General features: G+C 42.8%; 2 protein-coding genes across 3 annotated transcripts; one reads left to right on the forward strand and one right to left on the reverse strand.

Annotated features, from left to right (window-relative positions):
- The first annotated feature begins 471 nt into the window (after positions 1 to 471).
- Positions 472 to 8,389, forward strand: LOC145437321 (uncharacterized). 2 transcript variants are annotated; one of them, XM_080314524.1, is made up of 8 exons: positions 473 to 670; positions 2,750 to 2,937; positions 3,005 to 3,130; positions 3,820 to 3,963; positions 5,272 to 5,385; positions 6,387 to 6,484; positions 7,181 to 7,346; positions 8,100 to 8,389. In XM_080314524.1, exons 1-8 carry the CDS (start codon positions 601 to 603, stop codon positions 8,184 to 8,186), a joined length of 993 nt encoding a protein of 330 aa, XP_080170650.1. In that variant the 5' UTR covers positions 473 to 600; the 3' UTR covers positions 8,187 to 8,389. The 2 variants fall into 2 exon arrangements, with proteins under 2 accessions (XP_080170651.1, XP_080170650.1); XM_080314525.1 differs by lacking the exon at positions 3,820 to 3,963 and having other exon boundaries at positions 472 to 670.
- A 4,313-nt stretch (positions 8,390 to 12,702) lies between these two features.
- Positions 12,703 to 19,485, reverse strand: LOC145437326 (stabilizer of axonemal microtubules 4-like). Its single transcript, XM_080314531.1, has 9 exons — positions 19,238 to 19,485; positions 18,167 to 18,313; positions 17,987 to 18,109; positions 17,061 to 17,175; positions 16,879 to 16,988; positions 13,828 to 13,931; positions 13,237 to 13,357; positions 12,995 to 13,173; positions 12,703 to 12,920 (listed from the first exon to the last, which is right to left on the reverse strand). Exons 1-9 carry the CDS (start codon positions 19,405 to 19,407, stop codon positions 12,715 to 12,717), a joined length of 1,275 nt encoding a protein of 424 aa, XP_080170657.1. The 5' UTR covers positions 19,408 to 19,485; the 3' UTR covers positions 12,703 to 12,714.
- Between the last annotated feature and the right edge of the window lie 4 nt (positions 19,486 to 19,489).

Below are 19,489 nucleotides of genomic sequence, written 5' to 3' on the forward strand. Positions count from 1 at the left end.
ATATTTTATTGCAGTTTTGGGGAGGGTGGTTGTCCCCATATTAAAATCAACCAATGTGATGGTAAATCGCGCGCAGCGCGAAGAAAAATTTCATGCATCAGCACAAATATTCCCCATAATAATGTTTTTATGTTGATTTACGAAAAATTATGAGCCTACGTCAAGTCTTCAAAATTCCGGACATTTGGCATATTTTAGAAATTCCTCCCGGACGCTACTTTGAACAGTAAAATTCCGGACATGTCCGGGGAATTCCGGACGTATGGCAACCCTAGTCTATAGTCCTATTCTAAGTATGTGAAATATCCATAGCATTTACATAGGCTTCTTGGTCCCCATTCCTAAGGGCTCCCGCTCAAGTGTGACGCAACTGTTTTCTCTGCTTCGAGGCTAAAAGATACGCAGCTGTCGAGTTGGAAATTCTTAGTTTGTTTATTGTGACGGACACTTTTTCTCACTCTTTCAAACGGCAAGACCGGGTGACGTGAACAAGCCGCGCTTTCTATCACTAACATCTAGTGACGCCAAGGAGAGAGCGTGCAGAGTATTGAGGTTAAGCGGGGATCTTGTAACATCGCCCTTATAGGACGTCGAAACATCATGTCGGACGCCATTACAACCACTGAAACCATCTCTGAAGATGATGTGAAGTCCGAGAAGAAAGTTCTCGGTGAGTTAACGCTGTATGCCGTACGTAAGATGGGCATAATTGCGTGTGATTCTCGAGTATGGTTTGCTGGCTTCATGAATTGCAGCAGTTACATAACGCGTTGTGGCATTAAAATTACTCCTGCTCTCCCCTAAAATACCGTTGCTCACAATCGCAACATGGTGTACGTACCTAGTCAAGCCCGACGTCTAATCTGAAAAGAATTGATGCAGCCTGAATTATTGATGCTCGTCGGTTTGTCGTTGAAACGCTTGCTTGCAAGTAACTTCTCGCCATTTGCGACGAGTGCTAAAGAAATGTATATTCATTGTCACAGTTGCGCAGTTGTTACATTGATGATGATGACCATGATTCCTGCTTCCGGCCTGGCCTTAACCTTGTCCAGCGCCAAAAATATATCTGTGGCAATCACGTATGGAACCATTGTCCCGTGCCCACATAATTCCCTGCAAGTACCTTACTTGAATCTACAGAATCATTGCTACTAACTTGTTATATTAGGCTAAGCGTACCGAGATTCCAGTCGTGTCAATGTCGCGTGGGCGCGACACTTCTCGACTATGTTGAAGTTGAACTAAAGACCACTGTGGAAAAGCATAATTATACAAATACCCATAAAACATAATAAGAACTAAGGCTGATGGATAATACTTAGTTCCGACTCTGACAATGGTAATATTATTACTGGAACTGATAAGATTAGCAGGACAACAGGTTGATCAATTATGCTTGGTGATGTAACTGATGTTTTGGTTGGTAGGTGGCAGTAAGTTATTGCTGAAAGTTGATTGGAGCTTGGGAATTATCTGTGAATTGTATAAGCTTAAGTATTAATGTTATATAGGCAGAGCAGACTTCTGCAATACAGTCTTGTAATGAGCCATAAATTTTGTGATTTGGCATATAGCTTGCATCCTACATCGTATACAGTGCAGTATCTCTTATCTGACCTTAAGCTTAATACTCCTCGCTTGTCAAAATTGCCTGTCATTGTCGTAACTGTAGCTTGGTTGTGTATTAGCGGTACAATAAGGATCGTTTGAAGATTAGTGAATCAGTGTCGAAAAATTACGGTATGCTTCATTTGCCTTATATTGAGAGTGGCCATACCAACACCGGTCTACAAAGTTATTGTTGAAAATATGAGCGCCATGACTGTACTTTGCCTATAGCAAACTACGCTCACTGTACTGTACTTACTGTACTGTAAGTCAGGGAAGTTACCCCCGGTCAGCGCGCGATCTACTTTCTAGATACCTACAATATACGCCTGAAACAGTTGCCCTCTACGACTGTCGTAATTATGGTTGGATTGCGACGAAGTGGAGTTATATTTTGCACCGTACACAATGAATCGCTATAGATATTGTCCGTCTCACCTAAGAACTGCTCTACTTGAATCCTCTCAGGAGCGATCTGCCAGGAATGGCTGCATGGTTGACGCGATAGCCTGATGAGCGTCCATGCTTGAATTAGTTAGCTACTATTCTGCCCCATTTAATGCATTAGTCTGGCCATAATCCCACCAAGCGGAAATTGCGTATGCAAATGGCATATTTGACACGGGCAGTTTAACACCGTCACATTTGCAGACGTCAATGAGTTTGGACAATACACGAGTTCCATGTTTTGAGCATCCACTTGCCAAGTCACCATATCTTGGTTCTTTGTCAATAATCCATAAGAATAAAGGGTACAATACCAAGTTTCCTAGCCTATTGGTTATAGCAAAACTTATTCATTATTGTTGAGAGGCCTTCCTTTATCAGTTTTATGTCTTGTGTAACACCTTTCTTTGACTTATTTATATTCTATTTATATTCCATTGTTGGACACGCGCTGTTTGAAAAGTCAAAGTCTCGCTGTATCGTGTCAGTATATCCTGTTTGTCTTTGTCAGTTCAATGCTGTTCAAACAGCGCTGGTGCCTTCTAGCCGTTTGCGTCTGACAGCGAATAACTCGTCTAATACTGCATTTATAATTCCATCAGCTAAGAGCCAATGACCGTAACTATCATGTTTGGTCTATACGAAATTTATTTTAAACCAATAGTTTGCTAATATTGACGTTTGTTTACAGCCACACACTGCACTGGTGTTGTGAAGTGGTTCAATGTCCGTAACGGCTATGGATTTATCAACCGCGATGATAACAAGGAAGACGTGTTCATCCATCAGACCGCCATAATTCGCAACAACCCGCGCAAGTACTTGCGCAGTGTTGGGGACGGCGAAATTGTCGAGTTTGACGTGGTTGAAGGCGAGAAGGTAAATGCGCACACACTTTTATTTCCCTGCTTTTGTGCCCAACGATAGTCTTGAAAAATTGTCTCAGGGCTTACCCGAAGCTGCGAACGTAACTGGACCGGACGGTGCTCCAGTCCAGGGCAGCAAGTATGCAGCGGATCGCAGAAGATACCGGCCACAGTATCGCCGGCGTCCAAGAAATGCAATGGCGCCTGTGAGTACACCATAGTTAGAAAACTTGGCATGGTGACTGTCTACTTCTTGGCATGACGTAACATCAAATCATTGTGCATGTAGTCTGGAAGCATTGTCACACTCGGGGTGGCGTGGTGAGGTGATTTGTTTGTAGCAGAAATGTTAAAAAGATGCCAAGTCTAATAACGGTAGCGATAAGATCTGTAGCTGGTATAGCTGGCGCTTATAGTTGTAGAAGCCTCCGTGGAATATAGATTTGTAATATGCTTAATGTCTGAACCCGTGATAATTAAGCCAAGATAAGGATAAAATCCTTCTCTGCTTATAGATCTAGATGCCTCTGTAGAAAAAATATTGGCAATAAACTTTGTCTCAACCCGTAATTGGGTCAGAGTAATAAAATCCCCCTTCGTTTTATCAATAACTACTTTCCTGCTTCAATGAAGTCCATTAGTCGAATATCCCCATTACGATTTGTGTTGGAAGTATGCGCTGAAGTGTTGTTTCGTAATGTGCCGTCGATGTTGAATCGATTGTTCAAGTGTTCTTCAATTAGGATTTTGAATGGGAATGCGAATTTATAGATGTATGGTAATTGTATCGCCAGAGGTGGTTTGGTGGACATTTTGAATCCAAGCTTCTCCCCAGAACTTTATTCGACAATTAGTTCGTGACGGCTACTAGAGTCTGTATGTCTTCTGCGTTCAGCGACGCGACAATGCCGCTCAGGAGGGGGATTCCCGCGAGGGGGAAGAAGGGGGTGAGCAAGATCCGCAGGACCGGCCCCCTCAGAGGCGATACAACCGGAGACGTCCCCCGTGGTTCAGAAATAGACGCAGTCACCCGAATGAGGTAAGCATTCTGGCCCCTGACGATTTCCGATATGCCCCTGATTATGGCAGATTCGAAGAGAGGTCTAGGGTTTATTGCCACGCTTTTTTGGTGCTTGCTGTAGGTGTAGGTTACTTAGCCTTCGTGTTGATAAGCATTCTGAATTTGCCGGCTGGCTCTCATGTGATGCATGATTTTCAGGTATTATGAATTCACAATGGCGTAGCATGTTCTTTTGTCTTGTCATCATGTTAATATTAAACCCTCGTCATTTTTATTCCGTCAGCAAAGGCCGCTGTTGCTTTACTAATGTCTGCCTATTAACCAGCGAGGGTAGTGCAGTCAGCATGTAGAGATATGGCACTGTGAAATTTTATGTTTCGGATTTCAAATACTTTCTAAAACATGAGTGGCAACAGGCAATGTCTGTTTCAAAGGTCTTCCAATAACCATCGTGCTTTCCCTTGTATGCCACCTTGTGTGTTTCTTTGACACTAATTTCTTTTGCGCACCAATGCTTGAATGGATCTAAATGGCGGTGTGCCTATATAATTGGTAGGATGCTCTGTTTATTGCTTTCAAGTCCAGTCGTGGTGATTGAAATTTTGTTATGTTAGAAGGCAAGCCATGCTCAAATAACGATGAATAACTAAGTATCAGTGTTCCATTCGCTGTTTATGCATGTCGGTTACACTAACTTGACTGAAATGAGTTGGGATTTCTGTTGTGGTTGCCGGCGGCATTTGTGATCGAACCGCACAAAGGATTCCCCCTGTTACCGAGTTCTAGTCTCGTGGGTACCTTGCAATGTTGTTCAAAGTCTTCCGTCCAGTAGTATCGTAATAGTTCTGCTGAATTATAAATAGAAGCTTAGTGATTTGCAAGATGTATTGAAACTTTTTCCAAATATAACGGTAAAGTGAGGGGCCTGAAAAGTAGTGAAGTAGGACGCTTTGAAAAGGAGGTTCGGTCGAGCCCCGTCATGTACTTTTAGTGCCGGTTCAATCGGAGATGGCTACTTTAGGCATTAAAGGATCATCTTTGCCAGCGCAATGACTAAGTAAATATTGGGCTCTTTGAAAATATACTTGGTTACCATGACACAATGCAATTTGGGTCTGTTGTCACGATAACTTGAGACTTCCTCCTGCAAAATCCAAAGTATGAATAGCAAGTAGTTTGCATTGAAACCCGTTCTGTGAAATTGGAAATAGTTAGAAAATGCCCATTCGTTCTCCGTCCAAGTACCTATAGTGCTTTGTTGTGCCCTGCCTGCTTCTGGCAAGGATTGCGCGATCCCTTTTTGACTTGGGGGTTCCTCCTGTTCAGAACGGGGAAACCCAGGAGGGTGACGAAAAACCCGAGGGCGAGGAGAACGGCGAACAGCAGCGCCCTAGACGTCAGAGACCTCGTCGTCCCAGAAGACCGAGACCCGCCCAAGAGGTAAGAGTCTGTGGCAATGCCGAGTTGATTGACTCTTGTTGGACTTGCCAATATTACTGACTTTTATTTCGATGGAATCGATTGCGCCTACCTGTATGTAGCTTTGACACGGCCCTATCGGTGATCTATGTCACGATTCCGCTGCAGGTTTACTACATCGTTATGAAACCGGCGACCTCTAGTTTGCAAGAGCACAGATGTAACCAGCAAGCTGCTGTGACTGTTGCTCGGTTCGTAACCATTTTTTACACCATGTCCCCCTTTATGAGTTTTGAAGGAATCTCCGGCTACCTTACTTTTCAATGTTTTGAATGAATTAGGAGACTGTGTTTCAACTAATAGACTACTGCTTTGTACCGTAACCTGGTAATTAAAATGATGGAATGATACAAATGATACAGTTATAACAACACAATTAACATGATAATGCATTACTTACTAGCCAGTCGAATGTCGTATAGCAGGCTGATTTGTAAGACGACATTTTCATTAAGCTTGGTGACGGCTTTATTTAGGTTTGCCCAAGATATGCTCAAACATTTTTCTCGAAGCTCAATCGAGGTAGCTATCTTGCAGTTTAAATTTAAATTGATATATTTTGCTAATTGTGAAGTAGACTAGAAGATTGCAACTCAAAAGATTTTTTATGGCTTTAAAAAGAAACATGACGACCCACAGTTACAGAGCCCTTGATTTATTGATATGTTGAGAAATAAGTTTATTCTACATCACTGAAATGGTTCCCAACCTGTTTAACCAATCGACACTGTCTGAAAGGGATGAATAGTTACGAAACCCTATCCCTTTTGAGTATGCTGTTTTGTGAGATTTGCGAAGCTGGCTTCTTGAAAAAAGGTCGTCAATTTCAGTCCAGCCCTAATTTCGATCTCGTTGCCAGTAGAGGTGTATGTTCTGTCATTGTCTTCCCAAATGCTGCTCGCGTAATTTAGGTCTGTCAGTCTATTCCTTGTTTGGTGTCCTTATGGCTCGCTTGTTTCCAGGAAGGGGAAGGTGGCGCGGGAGAAGGTGACGCCAAAGTGAATGGCGATGACGCCGGTGAAAGACCGCCGCCTCCTAGAAGACGACGCTATCGCCCACGGTATGATTTTGCGTCGACACTGCACGGTTATCAGTGAATTTTGGCACTTGGAGACCCATAATCCTAACGCTATCCTATTTATACATATATAGCAAGTGCCAAGTTCCAAATTGATCAAGTGCCTTGAACCACAGTTCACGCTCATAGTTCAGTAAAATGCCTATTTCCGAATTTTTCAATAGGCCTACAATGTTTATGCAGATATCATAACAATAACGGGACTATAAGCATAACTAAAGTCGAAACAATAACTTGATTACATAACAGCTTTTTCGGCTGAATATCAGCAGTTGCTTACGTCAGTAATAGGGTGATTCAAATTTGAAATGTGGGACCGATTTTGCCTGTGAATTGATAACTAAAACAAACAACTAGCAGACGGGCAAGTAACGATACATAACAAAGTTAACGAGTACATTACATTAGATTATAAATAACCGAGAACAACAACTCAGAACACGAGATGCTCCACAATTGTTAGAGGCCTTCTTTCTGGCGACACAGAGAATACCCTTCGTAGCTTTATGGTCGTAGTTCTGTACCCCAAATGGCTTATATGAACTAAACCACTCTTCAAAATAAATTGCAGATCGCGGACCCGTGCCCGTGCGTGTTAACAAATTTCTTGTATGATATCAACACGGTTCAGTATTAGGTTACGTTAAGAAAGTGCTAATGTAAACGTGTCTTTTTCAGGCGTGGTCCGAACCCAGACGGTGAGACGAACGAAAGCAAGGAGGGTGAGGAACAACAAGGTGAGCAGGGCGAGGGTAAGAAGCCCCCTCAGCGCAGGCGATACAGACCTCGCCGCCCGAAAGGACCCAGGACATCCAAGTCGGAGGGTGAAGGCGAAGTTACCAAGGTATGAGAGTTTTCTCCGGCTTTACCGTCAAACACATGTTTTTGTTGCTCTTTTTAACGGTGATGGGGGCTGATTGAAATCTGCAGCCGTCTAAAACAAGCTGCACAAACAACGCTTTCCTGGTGTTCGCACAGGAGATGATATCTTGATTAAGGGTAGATGTGTAGTCGAGTTCTTGAGTAACATTTCAAGGTCATACCTTGATGATGACGTTTTCGGTGGCGATAATGTTGATTTTGTGGTCTTGTTTTGTAAACCACATTTAGGCATTCAACCCGGGCGTCCTCGTAGGACATTTTTGATTTTCTGAAAAAGTAGGACATTGGTAAACATGATGTAAATTTAAAAATCGGGTACTTCAATAATACATTATGAAAATTTTATATGGGCAGGGGCAATTGTAACTATGTCATTTACGAACAACTATACAGATAAAAAGCTTTTAATGCAGAAGCACCAATATTAGACAGCTGTGATAATGTAGGAAACCAGAAAAAGAGAAGCTGTTGTGATGCTGGGCTACACCCCGTCGTTATTAAGCCTTCTGAATACAGGTGGCATTTCTGCACATTATTCACGGGCCAAGGTGTAACAGGAAACAAGACGATGCCGAAATCCCTTGCTACACTTTTTGTTGTCACACAAAGTCGAGCGAATGTGGATGTGTTTACTAAATTTATGAAGCTCCTTGGCCCTTTCCGTTTTGTATAGTCCGATTCGCTCTCTAACGATGTTTGCGTTTTGATGTTGCAGGAGGCTCCTGCTCAGAACGGTAGCGCCGAACCTCAGCCCGTCGCTGCCGCAGCGCCGCCACCACCACCCGTTGAAGCCGCCGCGTAGCCCTTTGACAGACAATAGCGTTTCCGTCACCTTTTCGATTAGCATTTCATATTGTCCACCGGGGTGATATTTCACGGTTGCGGGGTTATTACAGACTTTACGTTTATGCTGCTACCGCCCACACAAATCCGCTGGCTTTCTAATCGCGGGGCACCGCCACCCGCCGAATATCGATTCTGTAATGAAGACGCGAACCTCACGGGGGTTTATTACCACGTGTTGGCGAGATTCGATTTTGAAAATTTGATATTTACCATCCCTTCAAATTCGACCTGTTCAGAACCCCAAATTACTAGTATTGAGCCGATTGCATGCCTGTAGCTTGTGTAACATCTTTGTGTTTAGGTTTAGACCAGTGTTAGCTGACACGCTTACGAAGGTGTCGTTGAATTCATGAAGCGTCATATACTCGGACTAGCTTCCGACCATTTGGCTTAGAGCGGTTGTTTGATGTTGTTCTGGACTTCTTTTGCTGAAAAAAAACGGTTCCCACGAGGGCGTGTGATGTCGCCGCGTCGCTGTTTTGCAACTCAAAACGATTTACCACGTACCAAAGTACTCCTATTTTTCAGTATTCCTCCTATTGTAAACCGAAGGGTGCTACTCCACTGTAGGCGACGTCCTGATCTATAGCGATTCTGCTTTTTCGATTTGACAGCGTCTTGAAGCGTTTGTTCGTTCAGTTACTGTTTCTTACGTTTTTTTGTTCGAATATGCTGCTCGCGCATTCGCATCAAAGTACTCTAAGAAATTCACTCCATATCCAGCGCGATTGATCAATACAACCTCTGGGAACTGGTGTGTCTCGTGTGTTGTTGTCTTTCTACCCTTGCGACTTTTAGTCAGTTCGATAGGCAGACGTGTGGGTGATGTAATTCGTCTCGCGACTTGTGTGCTCAGCGATCAAGGCGCGCCTGCGTAAAGTACGTATGGTGTGCTTTTGAATAATGAATTAGTCAGGGCGTGATCGCTGATGATTGGATCACACCTTGGCGTCGACCTTAGTTGTGACGACGCGCGTGAAGTCTAGGCGAGATAATCGTGGGGCACGCCTTTGCTGCTTTTCTTGGTAGTTTTGACCGTCAACACCCAACAAGCGGGTTCATCGGAGTGTTTGAGATGGCGTGTTGTTTACCAACCTTGTCAATGATCAACTCGGCGCTTTAGGGTTGTAACCTGATCATGCGTGCGTTCTGAATTACCAAGATTTTTCCGCCGAGTTCGTAATCGCTGCTCGTGCGATATCCTGGCACTTCGCTTTGTTCCTCCAAGGTGTATAAGTTGGGGTTGTTAAAGATGTCGATTTGTTATTCTGGCCGAAGGTACCACTGCAACGTTCTCTCAGTTAGGGTTACCATACGTCCTCCTTTTTCAGTTTTTTTGAAAATGTCCTCGAACTGTCCTCTTTTTTGAGAATTTTTGTTGAATGTAGGGCAAATTGGACTGAGATACAGTAAATCAGCACTTCGTCAGCCCCCCCCCCAAAAAAAAAACTTTGGTCCTGGGCCCCCCATAGGGTCATAGACCGAACTTCTGGGGGCGTCGCCCCCAGACCCCCCTCCGGCGATACACTGTTTACCGCTATTCATCATATTCATTGGGAATTTGTCTAGTGAATCAGCTTTTGTCGCCTACGCGCGCGAAGCTCGGAAAATTTCTAGAATTCATGATTTCATCGGTCAGTATGATCGGGAATTGCATATATTGTTATCAATTTTTATCTTCTTACTGCTCACGTAATCACATTTGTCGGTAGAGCTGAGTGAGGTGTGTTTGAAAAGGTAGGACCACTCAATAATAATTAAACATTTTCCGGCGTATACCCGTTGGCAGGAACGAAACAGCACCTCGTCAGGCCCCCAAAAACGTGGGTCTTGGGCTCCCATAGGATGATAAAACGACCCCCCCCCCCCATCACGTTGTTCGCGTTTGTCACGAAATTATTTGTACCGTATTGTGAGCCAGCGCGAGGCGCGAAAATTTTCGATAATTTATGATAAAATCGGTCAATCAGATCGGCGATTGCATATTTATTATGCTATCAATTTATTGTCCTCTCTACTCACGTAATTAGATTACCGGTAGAGCTTGGTGAAGTGTCTTGAAAACGGGAGGGCCCGTGAATAATGATTAAACATCTTCGGGCGGGCGGACCCGTTGATATGACTTCGTTACATGATGTTATTTCGTGACTTCCAGTCTGCTATATCAAAAAATATAGAATCGCCCAAACGTAGGCTTCTAAACTAAGAGACGCACACAATTTCAAATTGGTATTTCTTCAGTGGCATAAAAATTTTCCCAGCGGGATGGTATTTGTCTTGTGAGGTTCAGATTGCAAAGACAGGAGCATTCGGCGCCAGTCTTTAGGCGCCTATGGACAATTAAACCTATATGTATTTTGCATAGCCTATATCGTCGCAGTGGAATCAAAGTGACTTATGTCCATTTTACACATTTTGAGAAAATTGACTTTACGTAAGGTTTTCATCTTCTCTCAGCCATATATTGACCCTGATTAACTTTGATTTAATGAAACAGTCATAACCATGGCCAAGATATGACCGAAAAAGTATGAATTTTTTTTAAAAACTTTATTATTTTCAAGTTTTAATAATGAACCTTCCAAATTTGAAAACTGGACATAGGTCACTTTGATTCCACTGCGACGATATAACGAAGTCTTCGGTCTGCATAAGGGCATAGACCTTTTCGGCCAAGCTTTTCTCGCAGCCGATCGTTCTGGCACACTTCTTGGAGTCGCATGTTATATGGCCTAAAACTTGATTGTATGTCTTGGTGGGTCGTGGCGCGGTAATGGCCCAATATCCAATAATATAGATAAATGGCTACTTTAATTCAGAAAATTTTGAAAAAATTGCATAAATTTTCAAAAAATACTCTATGATTTATGCTAATTCACGAACTAATTTTGGGCCCCCTTCGAGCTCGGGCCCCCCAATTGGGGGTTTGGGGTGCGGCAGTTACGGTGCTGATCAGCACTGAAGTAATGCTCCAGCGGCCATTTCGGGAGCTGAGTCGGAAAGTTCACCTTTTTCTTTTAGTCAACCACCTGATAATGTGAAGGAATAACTGTATTTTGGGCACTGAGCGAGAAATTTACCTTTTTTAGTCAACCGACCACGAAGTAGTAAAATTTTACCATTTTTTCAAGATTTTCCTCCGGTATACTAAGTTTGAAAATTTTGAAAAGTGTCCTCTTCTCCCGATTCCAAAATATGGTGACCCTATCTCAGTAAACGGATTAGATCTTAACGGACACCTGAATGTGCATATTGATTTAGTAATTTCAACTACCTGGCAAGGTGTAGGCCTATTTAGAAATTATCAGCCATATGGCAAAATGAAAGCAGGGTTTTTTCGGATCCTAAACTTGAATTCAGGGTCGGAAACAGAATACGGATTTCATTCCCGAAACTGTTGAAGCGTAGGCCTTATCGCCATGGCAGGGTATAATAATAGGGTTTACTATATTTTGAAACCGGGAAAGTAGGACACTTTTTCAAAAATTTTAAACTTAGAATCCCGAAGGAAAATCTAGAAAAGAGAGTAAAATTTTTCCCACTTCGTGGTCGGTTGACTAAAATTAGGTCAGCTTTCCGTCTCAGCTTCCAAAATAGCCGCCGGAACGTTACTTCAATGCTGGTTTACTGTATCTCAGTCGAATTTGCCCTACATTTAACAAAAATTCTCAAAAAAGAGGACAAAAAGAAGGACATTTAGGCGTTCTCGGAGGACATTTTCAAAAACCTGAAAAAGGAGGACAAATCCTCCTAAAATAGGACGTATGGTAAGTGGTAACCCTGTATAATAGCGTTTTCGCGGCTCAAGAGTTTTGACTTGTTCGTCTGTAGTCACTGTAACACCAAGTTGAAAACAAAATCAACCCACTAATAGTTTTGACACCCCGTCCCAAATCATCCCAATAACTGCGCTAGGATTGCCATGTTTGAGAGTGCAAAATCTCGGACAACGAACTGATGCTATTTGATTAGCCTGTGGATGACACAATTTCGCATTCAGCTGGTCTAGAAGTAGCGAGTTCAGGGCTATGCCAAGGAAGTAGATGTAAAATATGAATGCTTTCCCTGAGTTCCCAGGTAATAGTTTGATAGAAACGGAAGCTTCAAAAGCTAGTAATGTACGAGGTGTGACGGCAACGGTAGGGGTCGCCGGTTTTTTAAACGTAAATTCCATTGAATTTGACCGAATAGAAAGGGAGACGATCCTTCTCCAACCGTATATTTGGAATACACAAAAATCCAGATTCTTCACTGCGAACGTGCATATGCAAGGCATCCACGAAAAAATAGCGGGATATTTTCCGATTCCGCGGGCAAGTCTCGAACCTCTGGTCAGCAAACCCATCGCTAAAGCCATCGAACCATGTGGTCCATTAAGCACAAGATAATACAAGTGGGACTTCGTCAGACCTAGCTTTTGCCCAGCGACCCTGTCCTGAATTCCACACTGAACTAAAAGAAAGAGAACGCGATTTTCGAAAGCGCTATTTTACTATCGGCGAACGTAATTTAAAATTCGTATTTTCCATACAATAAGGATGCGATAATTTCTTCGCCTTCTTGGCGTGAGGGTGCAGGCCGTCCATGTCAACCGCCGGCTGGAACGGCAATCGGCTGCCGAAGCTGTGTACGCAGGTTCCCTTTGAGAATCCGGTGATTCTGTCTGTACTTTCGTCAACTGCGAGAGAGGCTGCGCGCGCACAGTTACAAAGGGAAGAAAATTGATTGAAATTGACACGATACGTAAGCTTTCACCAGCCTTACCTTTACCGGTAGTGTTTTGGGTAATTTTGAGCGGCTGTGATTTTGTATTGGCCCAGTCCGTGGTAGAGCTGACGTGATTGTTGGTTGTGAATCCTGTCGATTCTTTCCTTCCGATTACCAAGGGCGTCCTTGGCAGCTTAGTAAATCGCTTTTTGGATGATGTAGGCCTAGCTCTGCTCCTAAAGATGGAAAAATAGCATGAACCCGCGTAATGAAAGAATGACGCTCATCAGTAGGCGAACCTGTGGTTATCGCTAGTTAGCTTTTTGTTGAAATCCTTGACTTTAGATGGCTTCGTTTGAATGCATGGCAGGGTTGTGTTGGCGCTGATATGTCGTGGTTTGACAGGTTCGAGGCTATACCCTGGTGTACGTTAACGGGTAAGAAGTGCGCAGGAAAGGAATCCACAATTCATAGATCTCAATGAATGCTATTTGGTTCGAGAGTAGCTCGATGTCTTCCTAAATTCGGCTACGGTGATAGGAATAAAATGGGGTTACCATATTTTGGAAATCTCAAATAAGAACACGTTTTCAACATTTTCAGATTTACATCACAGGAGTAAAATCCGGGGAAATGGTAAATTTTCCCCAACTTGGTGGTCTGTTGACTAAAAAAGGGTCAACTTTCCTTTCCGGGCCAGCTCCCGAAATACCCGCCGGAACGTTACTACACTACTGATTTCTGTATCTCAGTTGAATTTTAACCTCGATTTAACCAAAATTCTCAAAAAAGAGGACACCTGGGCGTTCTCCGAGGACACTTTAAAAAGTAAAAAAATAGGACAAATCCTCTTAAAAGAGGACGTATGGTAACCCTAAATAAAAGGAAACCTGATCGCCGTTCAGATCTGCTCCTTACTCCAGCGTTCTTCTCCATCCCCGTTAACGTCGGCCATTCTGCGAAATGTTGCTGATAAAGGCTGTTACCTGTCGGCCTGTGAGACGAAATGTTGCGATTGAACAATTGAACATGAGAACAATGCCCGGAACATAAATTAGGCCCATATATTGCAGAGATGCTGTTATATCAAATTCGATTTTGACGAACTGTCAAATATTCTAGCTATCGCTGTAGCCCAGTGTTTCTCAACCCCGAGTCCCCGGACTCAATTGAGTCCGCGGAAGGTCCTTGGTGAGTCCGCGAACACAGGAATTTTCAGTAACTTAATCGGCTCGGCACGCGTTTTCTTCCACTTCCGATATGATTTCGGAACATGTAATTGACAGACCTACGGGGCTCGTTCACTTTCGGACCAAAGTCATTGCAGCCTTACGGAGAAAATAGCTTTTTGGTCCGAAAGTGAATGAGCCCCGTCCTGGTCCGGTTTCGTCAAATTCCGATTTGAGAACTAGGCCGAGTGATTTGCAAAATACCTATTTTGAAATGTTAGTAACCTTAATAGCTGTCATAAAAAATGCATAGATACCTCAAATATGTGACTGGCGGCACTCAACTTCAATAGTGCTTTCAGAACTACATTCATTGCAGTAGAATTTATTACCTCGGTGACTTTTCGGGTTTCCCTTATCAAGAATTAACGGCACCATAAAAAGGATAAAGAGTTTGTATACAATCTTTCAATATTCCATTAATATATTCCGCTGATTGTATAATTTGATTCTCTATTATCCCTTTATTATGACTACCGGAGTACCGGTACAGCTGACTTTGGCCAGCTACCGTTCCTTTTTATCATTGCATTGTTACGTCATATTTTGCCAATTTGGATTTTGTTTGAATCTCTTTCTATATGCTTCTTATTGTGCCGTTACCTCTTGTTGATAAGGGGCATACGAAATTCCTGCAAGTTAATAAATTATACTGCAGTGAATGTAGTTTTGAAAGCAATATTAGAGATACCTCAATAAGCGATGTTTGGCCACGTATATTTCAAATGCAAGAACGACGAAACAGCACCACTACAAATTGATCAGCATTCCAAGCATTATTGGTTCTCCTGAGATTTTCTGTGTCTTGTGCAAACCAGTTGGTTGCATGTATCACAGGCAAAACGGGTATGCTTTGCACATCTGTCGCATCATCCTGGTATGATACCAATCACGCCAGGTATAAAACCCCTATTATCGCCAACTGGAATTTTTCAAAATGCCCTACATTTATGTTCGAGGTAGCCTATTGCTAAAATTGTCATAAGCAATTCTATCACGGTCATAAACTCTACAATTTTGGTCGGATTGACTTGAATTTAGTACGAATGGACTCGGAATTTAATGCTGCGTGTTCACTATTAACAATTCACATACAGAATATGCCAGGTATAAACCCCTGGGACAGCTCTTTATCCACACGTATGCGAGACCGTAACTGCCGTACACCAATCCCCCATAATTGAGGATGGACCTCGAAGGGGGGCCAAAACTATTCGTGTTTTTTGAAAATTTATGCAACTTTTTAGAAAAATTATATCATTATATCATATTCCGAAACGTCTCACTCAGCTCGACCGATAAATCTGAATGCATGAGCAGATATAGCATAAAAAATTTACAGCTATATATATATAGATGCAATCCCCGATCATGTCAATCATGAATTATGGAATATTTTCGCGCCTCGCGCGGTTTATTCGAAACAAAACGACTGAATGAACGGTACAAAAATTTCGCTGAGAGGTACCGGTAAAAAGGTATCGGAAGGGGGGGTCTGGGGGTAAAGCCCACCGGAAGTTAGGTTTATGGCCTATGTGGCACAAGACCAACGTTTTGTTATTGAGGGGGGCTGACGAAGTGCTGTTAAGGTCCTGCACGTAGGCACATTGCACCGGTTTCCGGCGCGATATACGCTGAGTGCTGGTAATTGATTATGGCGACTTGTTCACTTATAGACTATTTGGAAAATTACAAATCGTAGGGACATGTGCTAATCACAGAAACAATCTATAGTTGTCTAATATAAGTGGAACTCGAGATGTGGACTGCATTACTGAATAGTTGCTTGAATTGCAAAGCCGACAGATGTGGAAAGACAGATTTAAGAAAGCTTCCTTGACTCAATTTTAGCTTATTTTTTTTGTTGATAGCGTATTACACTCTCCTGGATAGAATAAAAAATATTTTGCAGTAATATATAGCTTGAGTCCGCGGGTATACTGGCGAGCTTGAGATGAGTCCGCGGGTAAAAAAGGTTGAGAACCACTGGTAGCCTGACAAATGTCAGACTCGCGGCTCGATTGCAGCTATAGTTGCAAAATTATAGGTCCTGCAGCAATGTCCCCTCTAATTTTTGACGAGACTGCGCACACTCACCAACTCACTGCGCAGACCCTTGTAAAACAGTGCGTAACGACTAAAAAAGGTCATCACTTCGGATTTTGTGTGCGCAACTTAGATTTTCTGTGCGCAGAGACCGTGAAAGAACTGCGCATTTGCGCATGTGCGCAGCAGGGAACATTGTCCTGCAGCCTTTGTGATAAAATGGCTAATTGGTCGATGGTCGTCGTGCGCACGCGGTGTCTAATGTCTATATCTCCTAATTGTCACAAATTATGCATATAATCTGTCTAAACTACAACAATTATGATTTTTTCGCTGTATGCTTTACTGCGGCAGTAATGGTACTATCACTACGCGTGCGACATTTCAGGGTGACACGACATTGAACAACGCCTTTGTATTACTTTACTGCGATCCGCAGCATCTTGCAAGCTTGGATATAGGCCGGCTCATTTCAGTTTGAGACCTCTACTATACGCGCTGGAATATTTCTTGCTCAATTTACCCGTGTGCTTATTATCGAAAATGCTTTATAGAATAGCACACCGAATGCACTGCTACAGCTTGTTGATCCGAAGAAATTCGCAGCTCCACGATATATATAGTCAATCTGATTAACATACCCACCACAATCCTAGTAACTGTCACCTTTTCATAGTTCGATCCGGGTCTTGGTCAAACGGATCTCTGTTCAGATGTAATATCGGGTCGAGTGGACAATAATGCGTGAATCCAGAAGGCTCCATGCACTTTGGCGACTTTGATACATGACAATATAGTATCATATTAGTCGGCATTTTTTAAAAACGATTAACCCACGCAATCGCTACCTTCGAAGACTTTGGAGTTTCCGCGGCATTGGATTTGCTCTGGTAACAAGTGCCCATCTCTGATATAGGCAACGGCGTGACGTCATCCAAATGCGGTACTTTTTTCATCTTAATCCTGACCGCCAAGATTGAAGAGATATATTGTATATTGTTGAATATTATACGTGTGAGGTAAACGACAATGATGAGTGTGAAAGGGATGTTTGCAAGCGGACATGTCGATGTCGATGCTTTATTAACAAAATGTTACTCGAGTTTTGCCCGTGCAGATTAGGTTATCATTCTGACCAATCTGTCTCCAATAGATACCCGATAGCAAATATCAAATGCTTTCCAAATTCAGCAAGCATTTTTTCCTATTTATCCAGAGACATATTAGGACGTGGGGTGCCGTAATCCACACCCCAAGCTACTATAGCAAATGCGACATTAGTGAAACGAATGTTTGGATTGACGTAGTACGATCGATGTAGCATACTCCTACATTGTTGAATACTCACGCAGTTATGGGTTATAAAAGTATTTATGTTTTAGCTACTCCCATTTGAGCATCTTTAGGAGTGAAACTACTTTATACATTCTAACTTTTTCTGACATAGACAGTCATTTTTGGATCAATTTGTAGTGCGTCCGGGTGAAAGTAATTCGCAAATTTACATCTGGCAACTCCGAAAGATGTCGTCGGCTACGGCGATTGACCATAAAAAATCTGCGACGACTTGTCCTCTTTACTTCTCCGATCTACGTAGGCCCATAATTTTAGGACCTTGCGATATCAATACTTTACGAAGTTTTGTCAAAAATCGCTAACATGGCAAGTAATCGAGTAGGCCTATAAATTTGCAGTATTACTTCTAGTTCTGGAGCAGCATGTTTGATTACTTTGCCCACCTCTGCTAAGGAGATGTATTATCAAAATTAATAACCTTTTCAAAAGCGGTTTATATGAGCCGCCAAACATTGAACCATCTCTCGCTTGAGCCACCGTCTTTGAATCAGGCAGGGTAACGCTGTTTTTCCACGTGAACGCAGTTCCGCGATGCAAAATTCTGAGTGACATATTGCAGCGTTTCAATGCTGTATCATTCGATAAGACACTTCCTTACCGTGAAGGCATTTCTTCGGTACCATTACACCCCATGTGGTGCTGCCTGTGGTTCTTCGCGTAAGATGTTACATAATTATCTTTCAACTCCTCTCCAAGTTGGACGTTGTCCAAGAGGTCGAGGCGTGCGTCGTAGTAGACCTGTGGCCTTGGTTCACGAGAAAATTAAGGCCTACTATAAGGGACTAAAAGGAGATGCACAGATTGCACACTTGCACAGCGGCAAATTGTTCAAACCCAATATAGAACTCAAGGATATATTACGAATTCGGTTAGGACTTGATTCATGTTCGATATGTTTCGGTTTAACGCTTAACCATTTTGGGATACCAAACCATACTCCTCCATCAGGGCTTCGACCTTCACGTAGGCTAATGTATCTATTCAGATTCTCACAAGTCTGAATATGCACTCCTGCAGTAACGAGTCATAGGCTGATACCATGACGCAGAGTTGACCCGCATATATCAAGTTACTATACCAGCACCAGACAACGTTAACTAATATGAACGGAACGAACGATGTTATTGTTAGGTCGGAGGCCTGCGTAACAGATTTTGAGGGTCAATGAATGCAAATTGCAAAGTCACCGAAGATAGAATAAAATTCAAAATCGGTGAAAATGAAGTGGAATGCAACGAAAGTGAGGGTGATGTGTCAGATCGAGGGCGGTTATCTCGAGCTCTGTCATGAAGTCATTCCATACAATCTGCGCGCATTTTGACTGGAATGTGAACGACGGACATCGACAAATTAGACGTCGGACATGTCCGAATATTGTCGGATTATCGGCGATATCCTGTTTATCATGCGTGGCTCCACTGGCTGGTCACACTTGATAGACTATCAAAAGTAGACAAGTCAACAAATAACTTTGCAGCAGTCAGACCACATAATTGCCAGGATATCAGAACCATACCACAACCGTAACCAAGCTGTGTTTTGCCCAACCTACCCCGTATTGTGACCATCGCCGGCAGACTGTACCGAGCCTTCGATAGGGTATAGCGAACTAGGTGATGCAAGATTTTCAATAGGGCAGAGAGTACTTCAGTTACGAGATTATATTTACCTGAAATTGGCTTCATAGCCTGTTCCGCGAGGCTTTACTTCGGTGGGCGTAAAATTTTCGATTCCGTGAGTTGTCTGGTATGAAGTGGAATAGAAGTCAAATATATTGGCGGACGGCCCGTTACTAGCCCTGATAATATACGTGGGCGGTCCAGTCCTGTGTTTTCCCATCGTGAAATTGATAAAGTCTTCCAAAACGCGAAAGTTGCTTGGAATTTTCACGCAGAGAAAACTCGGAGTGATATATCTGCAT

Source organism: Botryllus schlosseri, chromosome 4, assembly GCF_051294905.1.
Source record: "Botryllus schlosseri isolate E-star chromosome 4, Bs_hap1, whole genome shotgun sequence".
In the NCBI taxonomy this organism is placed as follows: Eukaryota; Metazoa; Chordata; class Ascidiacea; order Stolidobranchia; family Styelidae; genus Botryllus; species Botryllus schlosseri.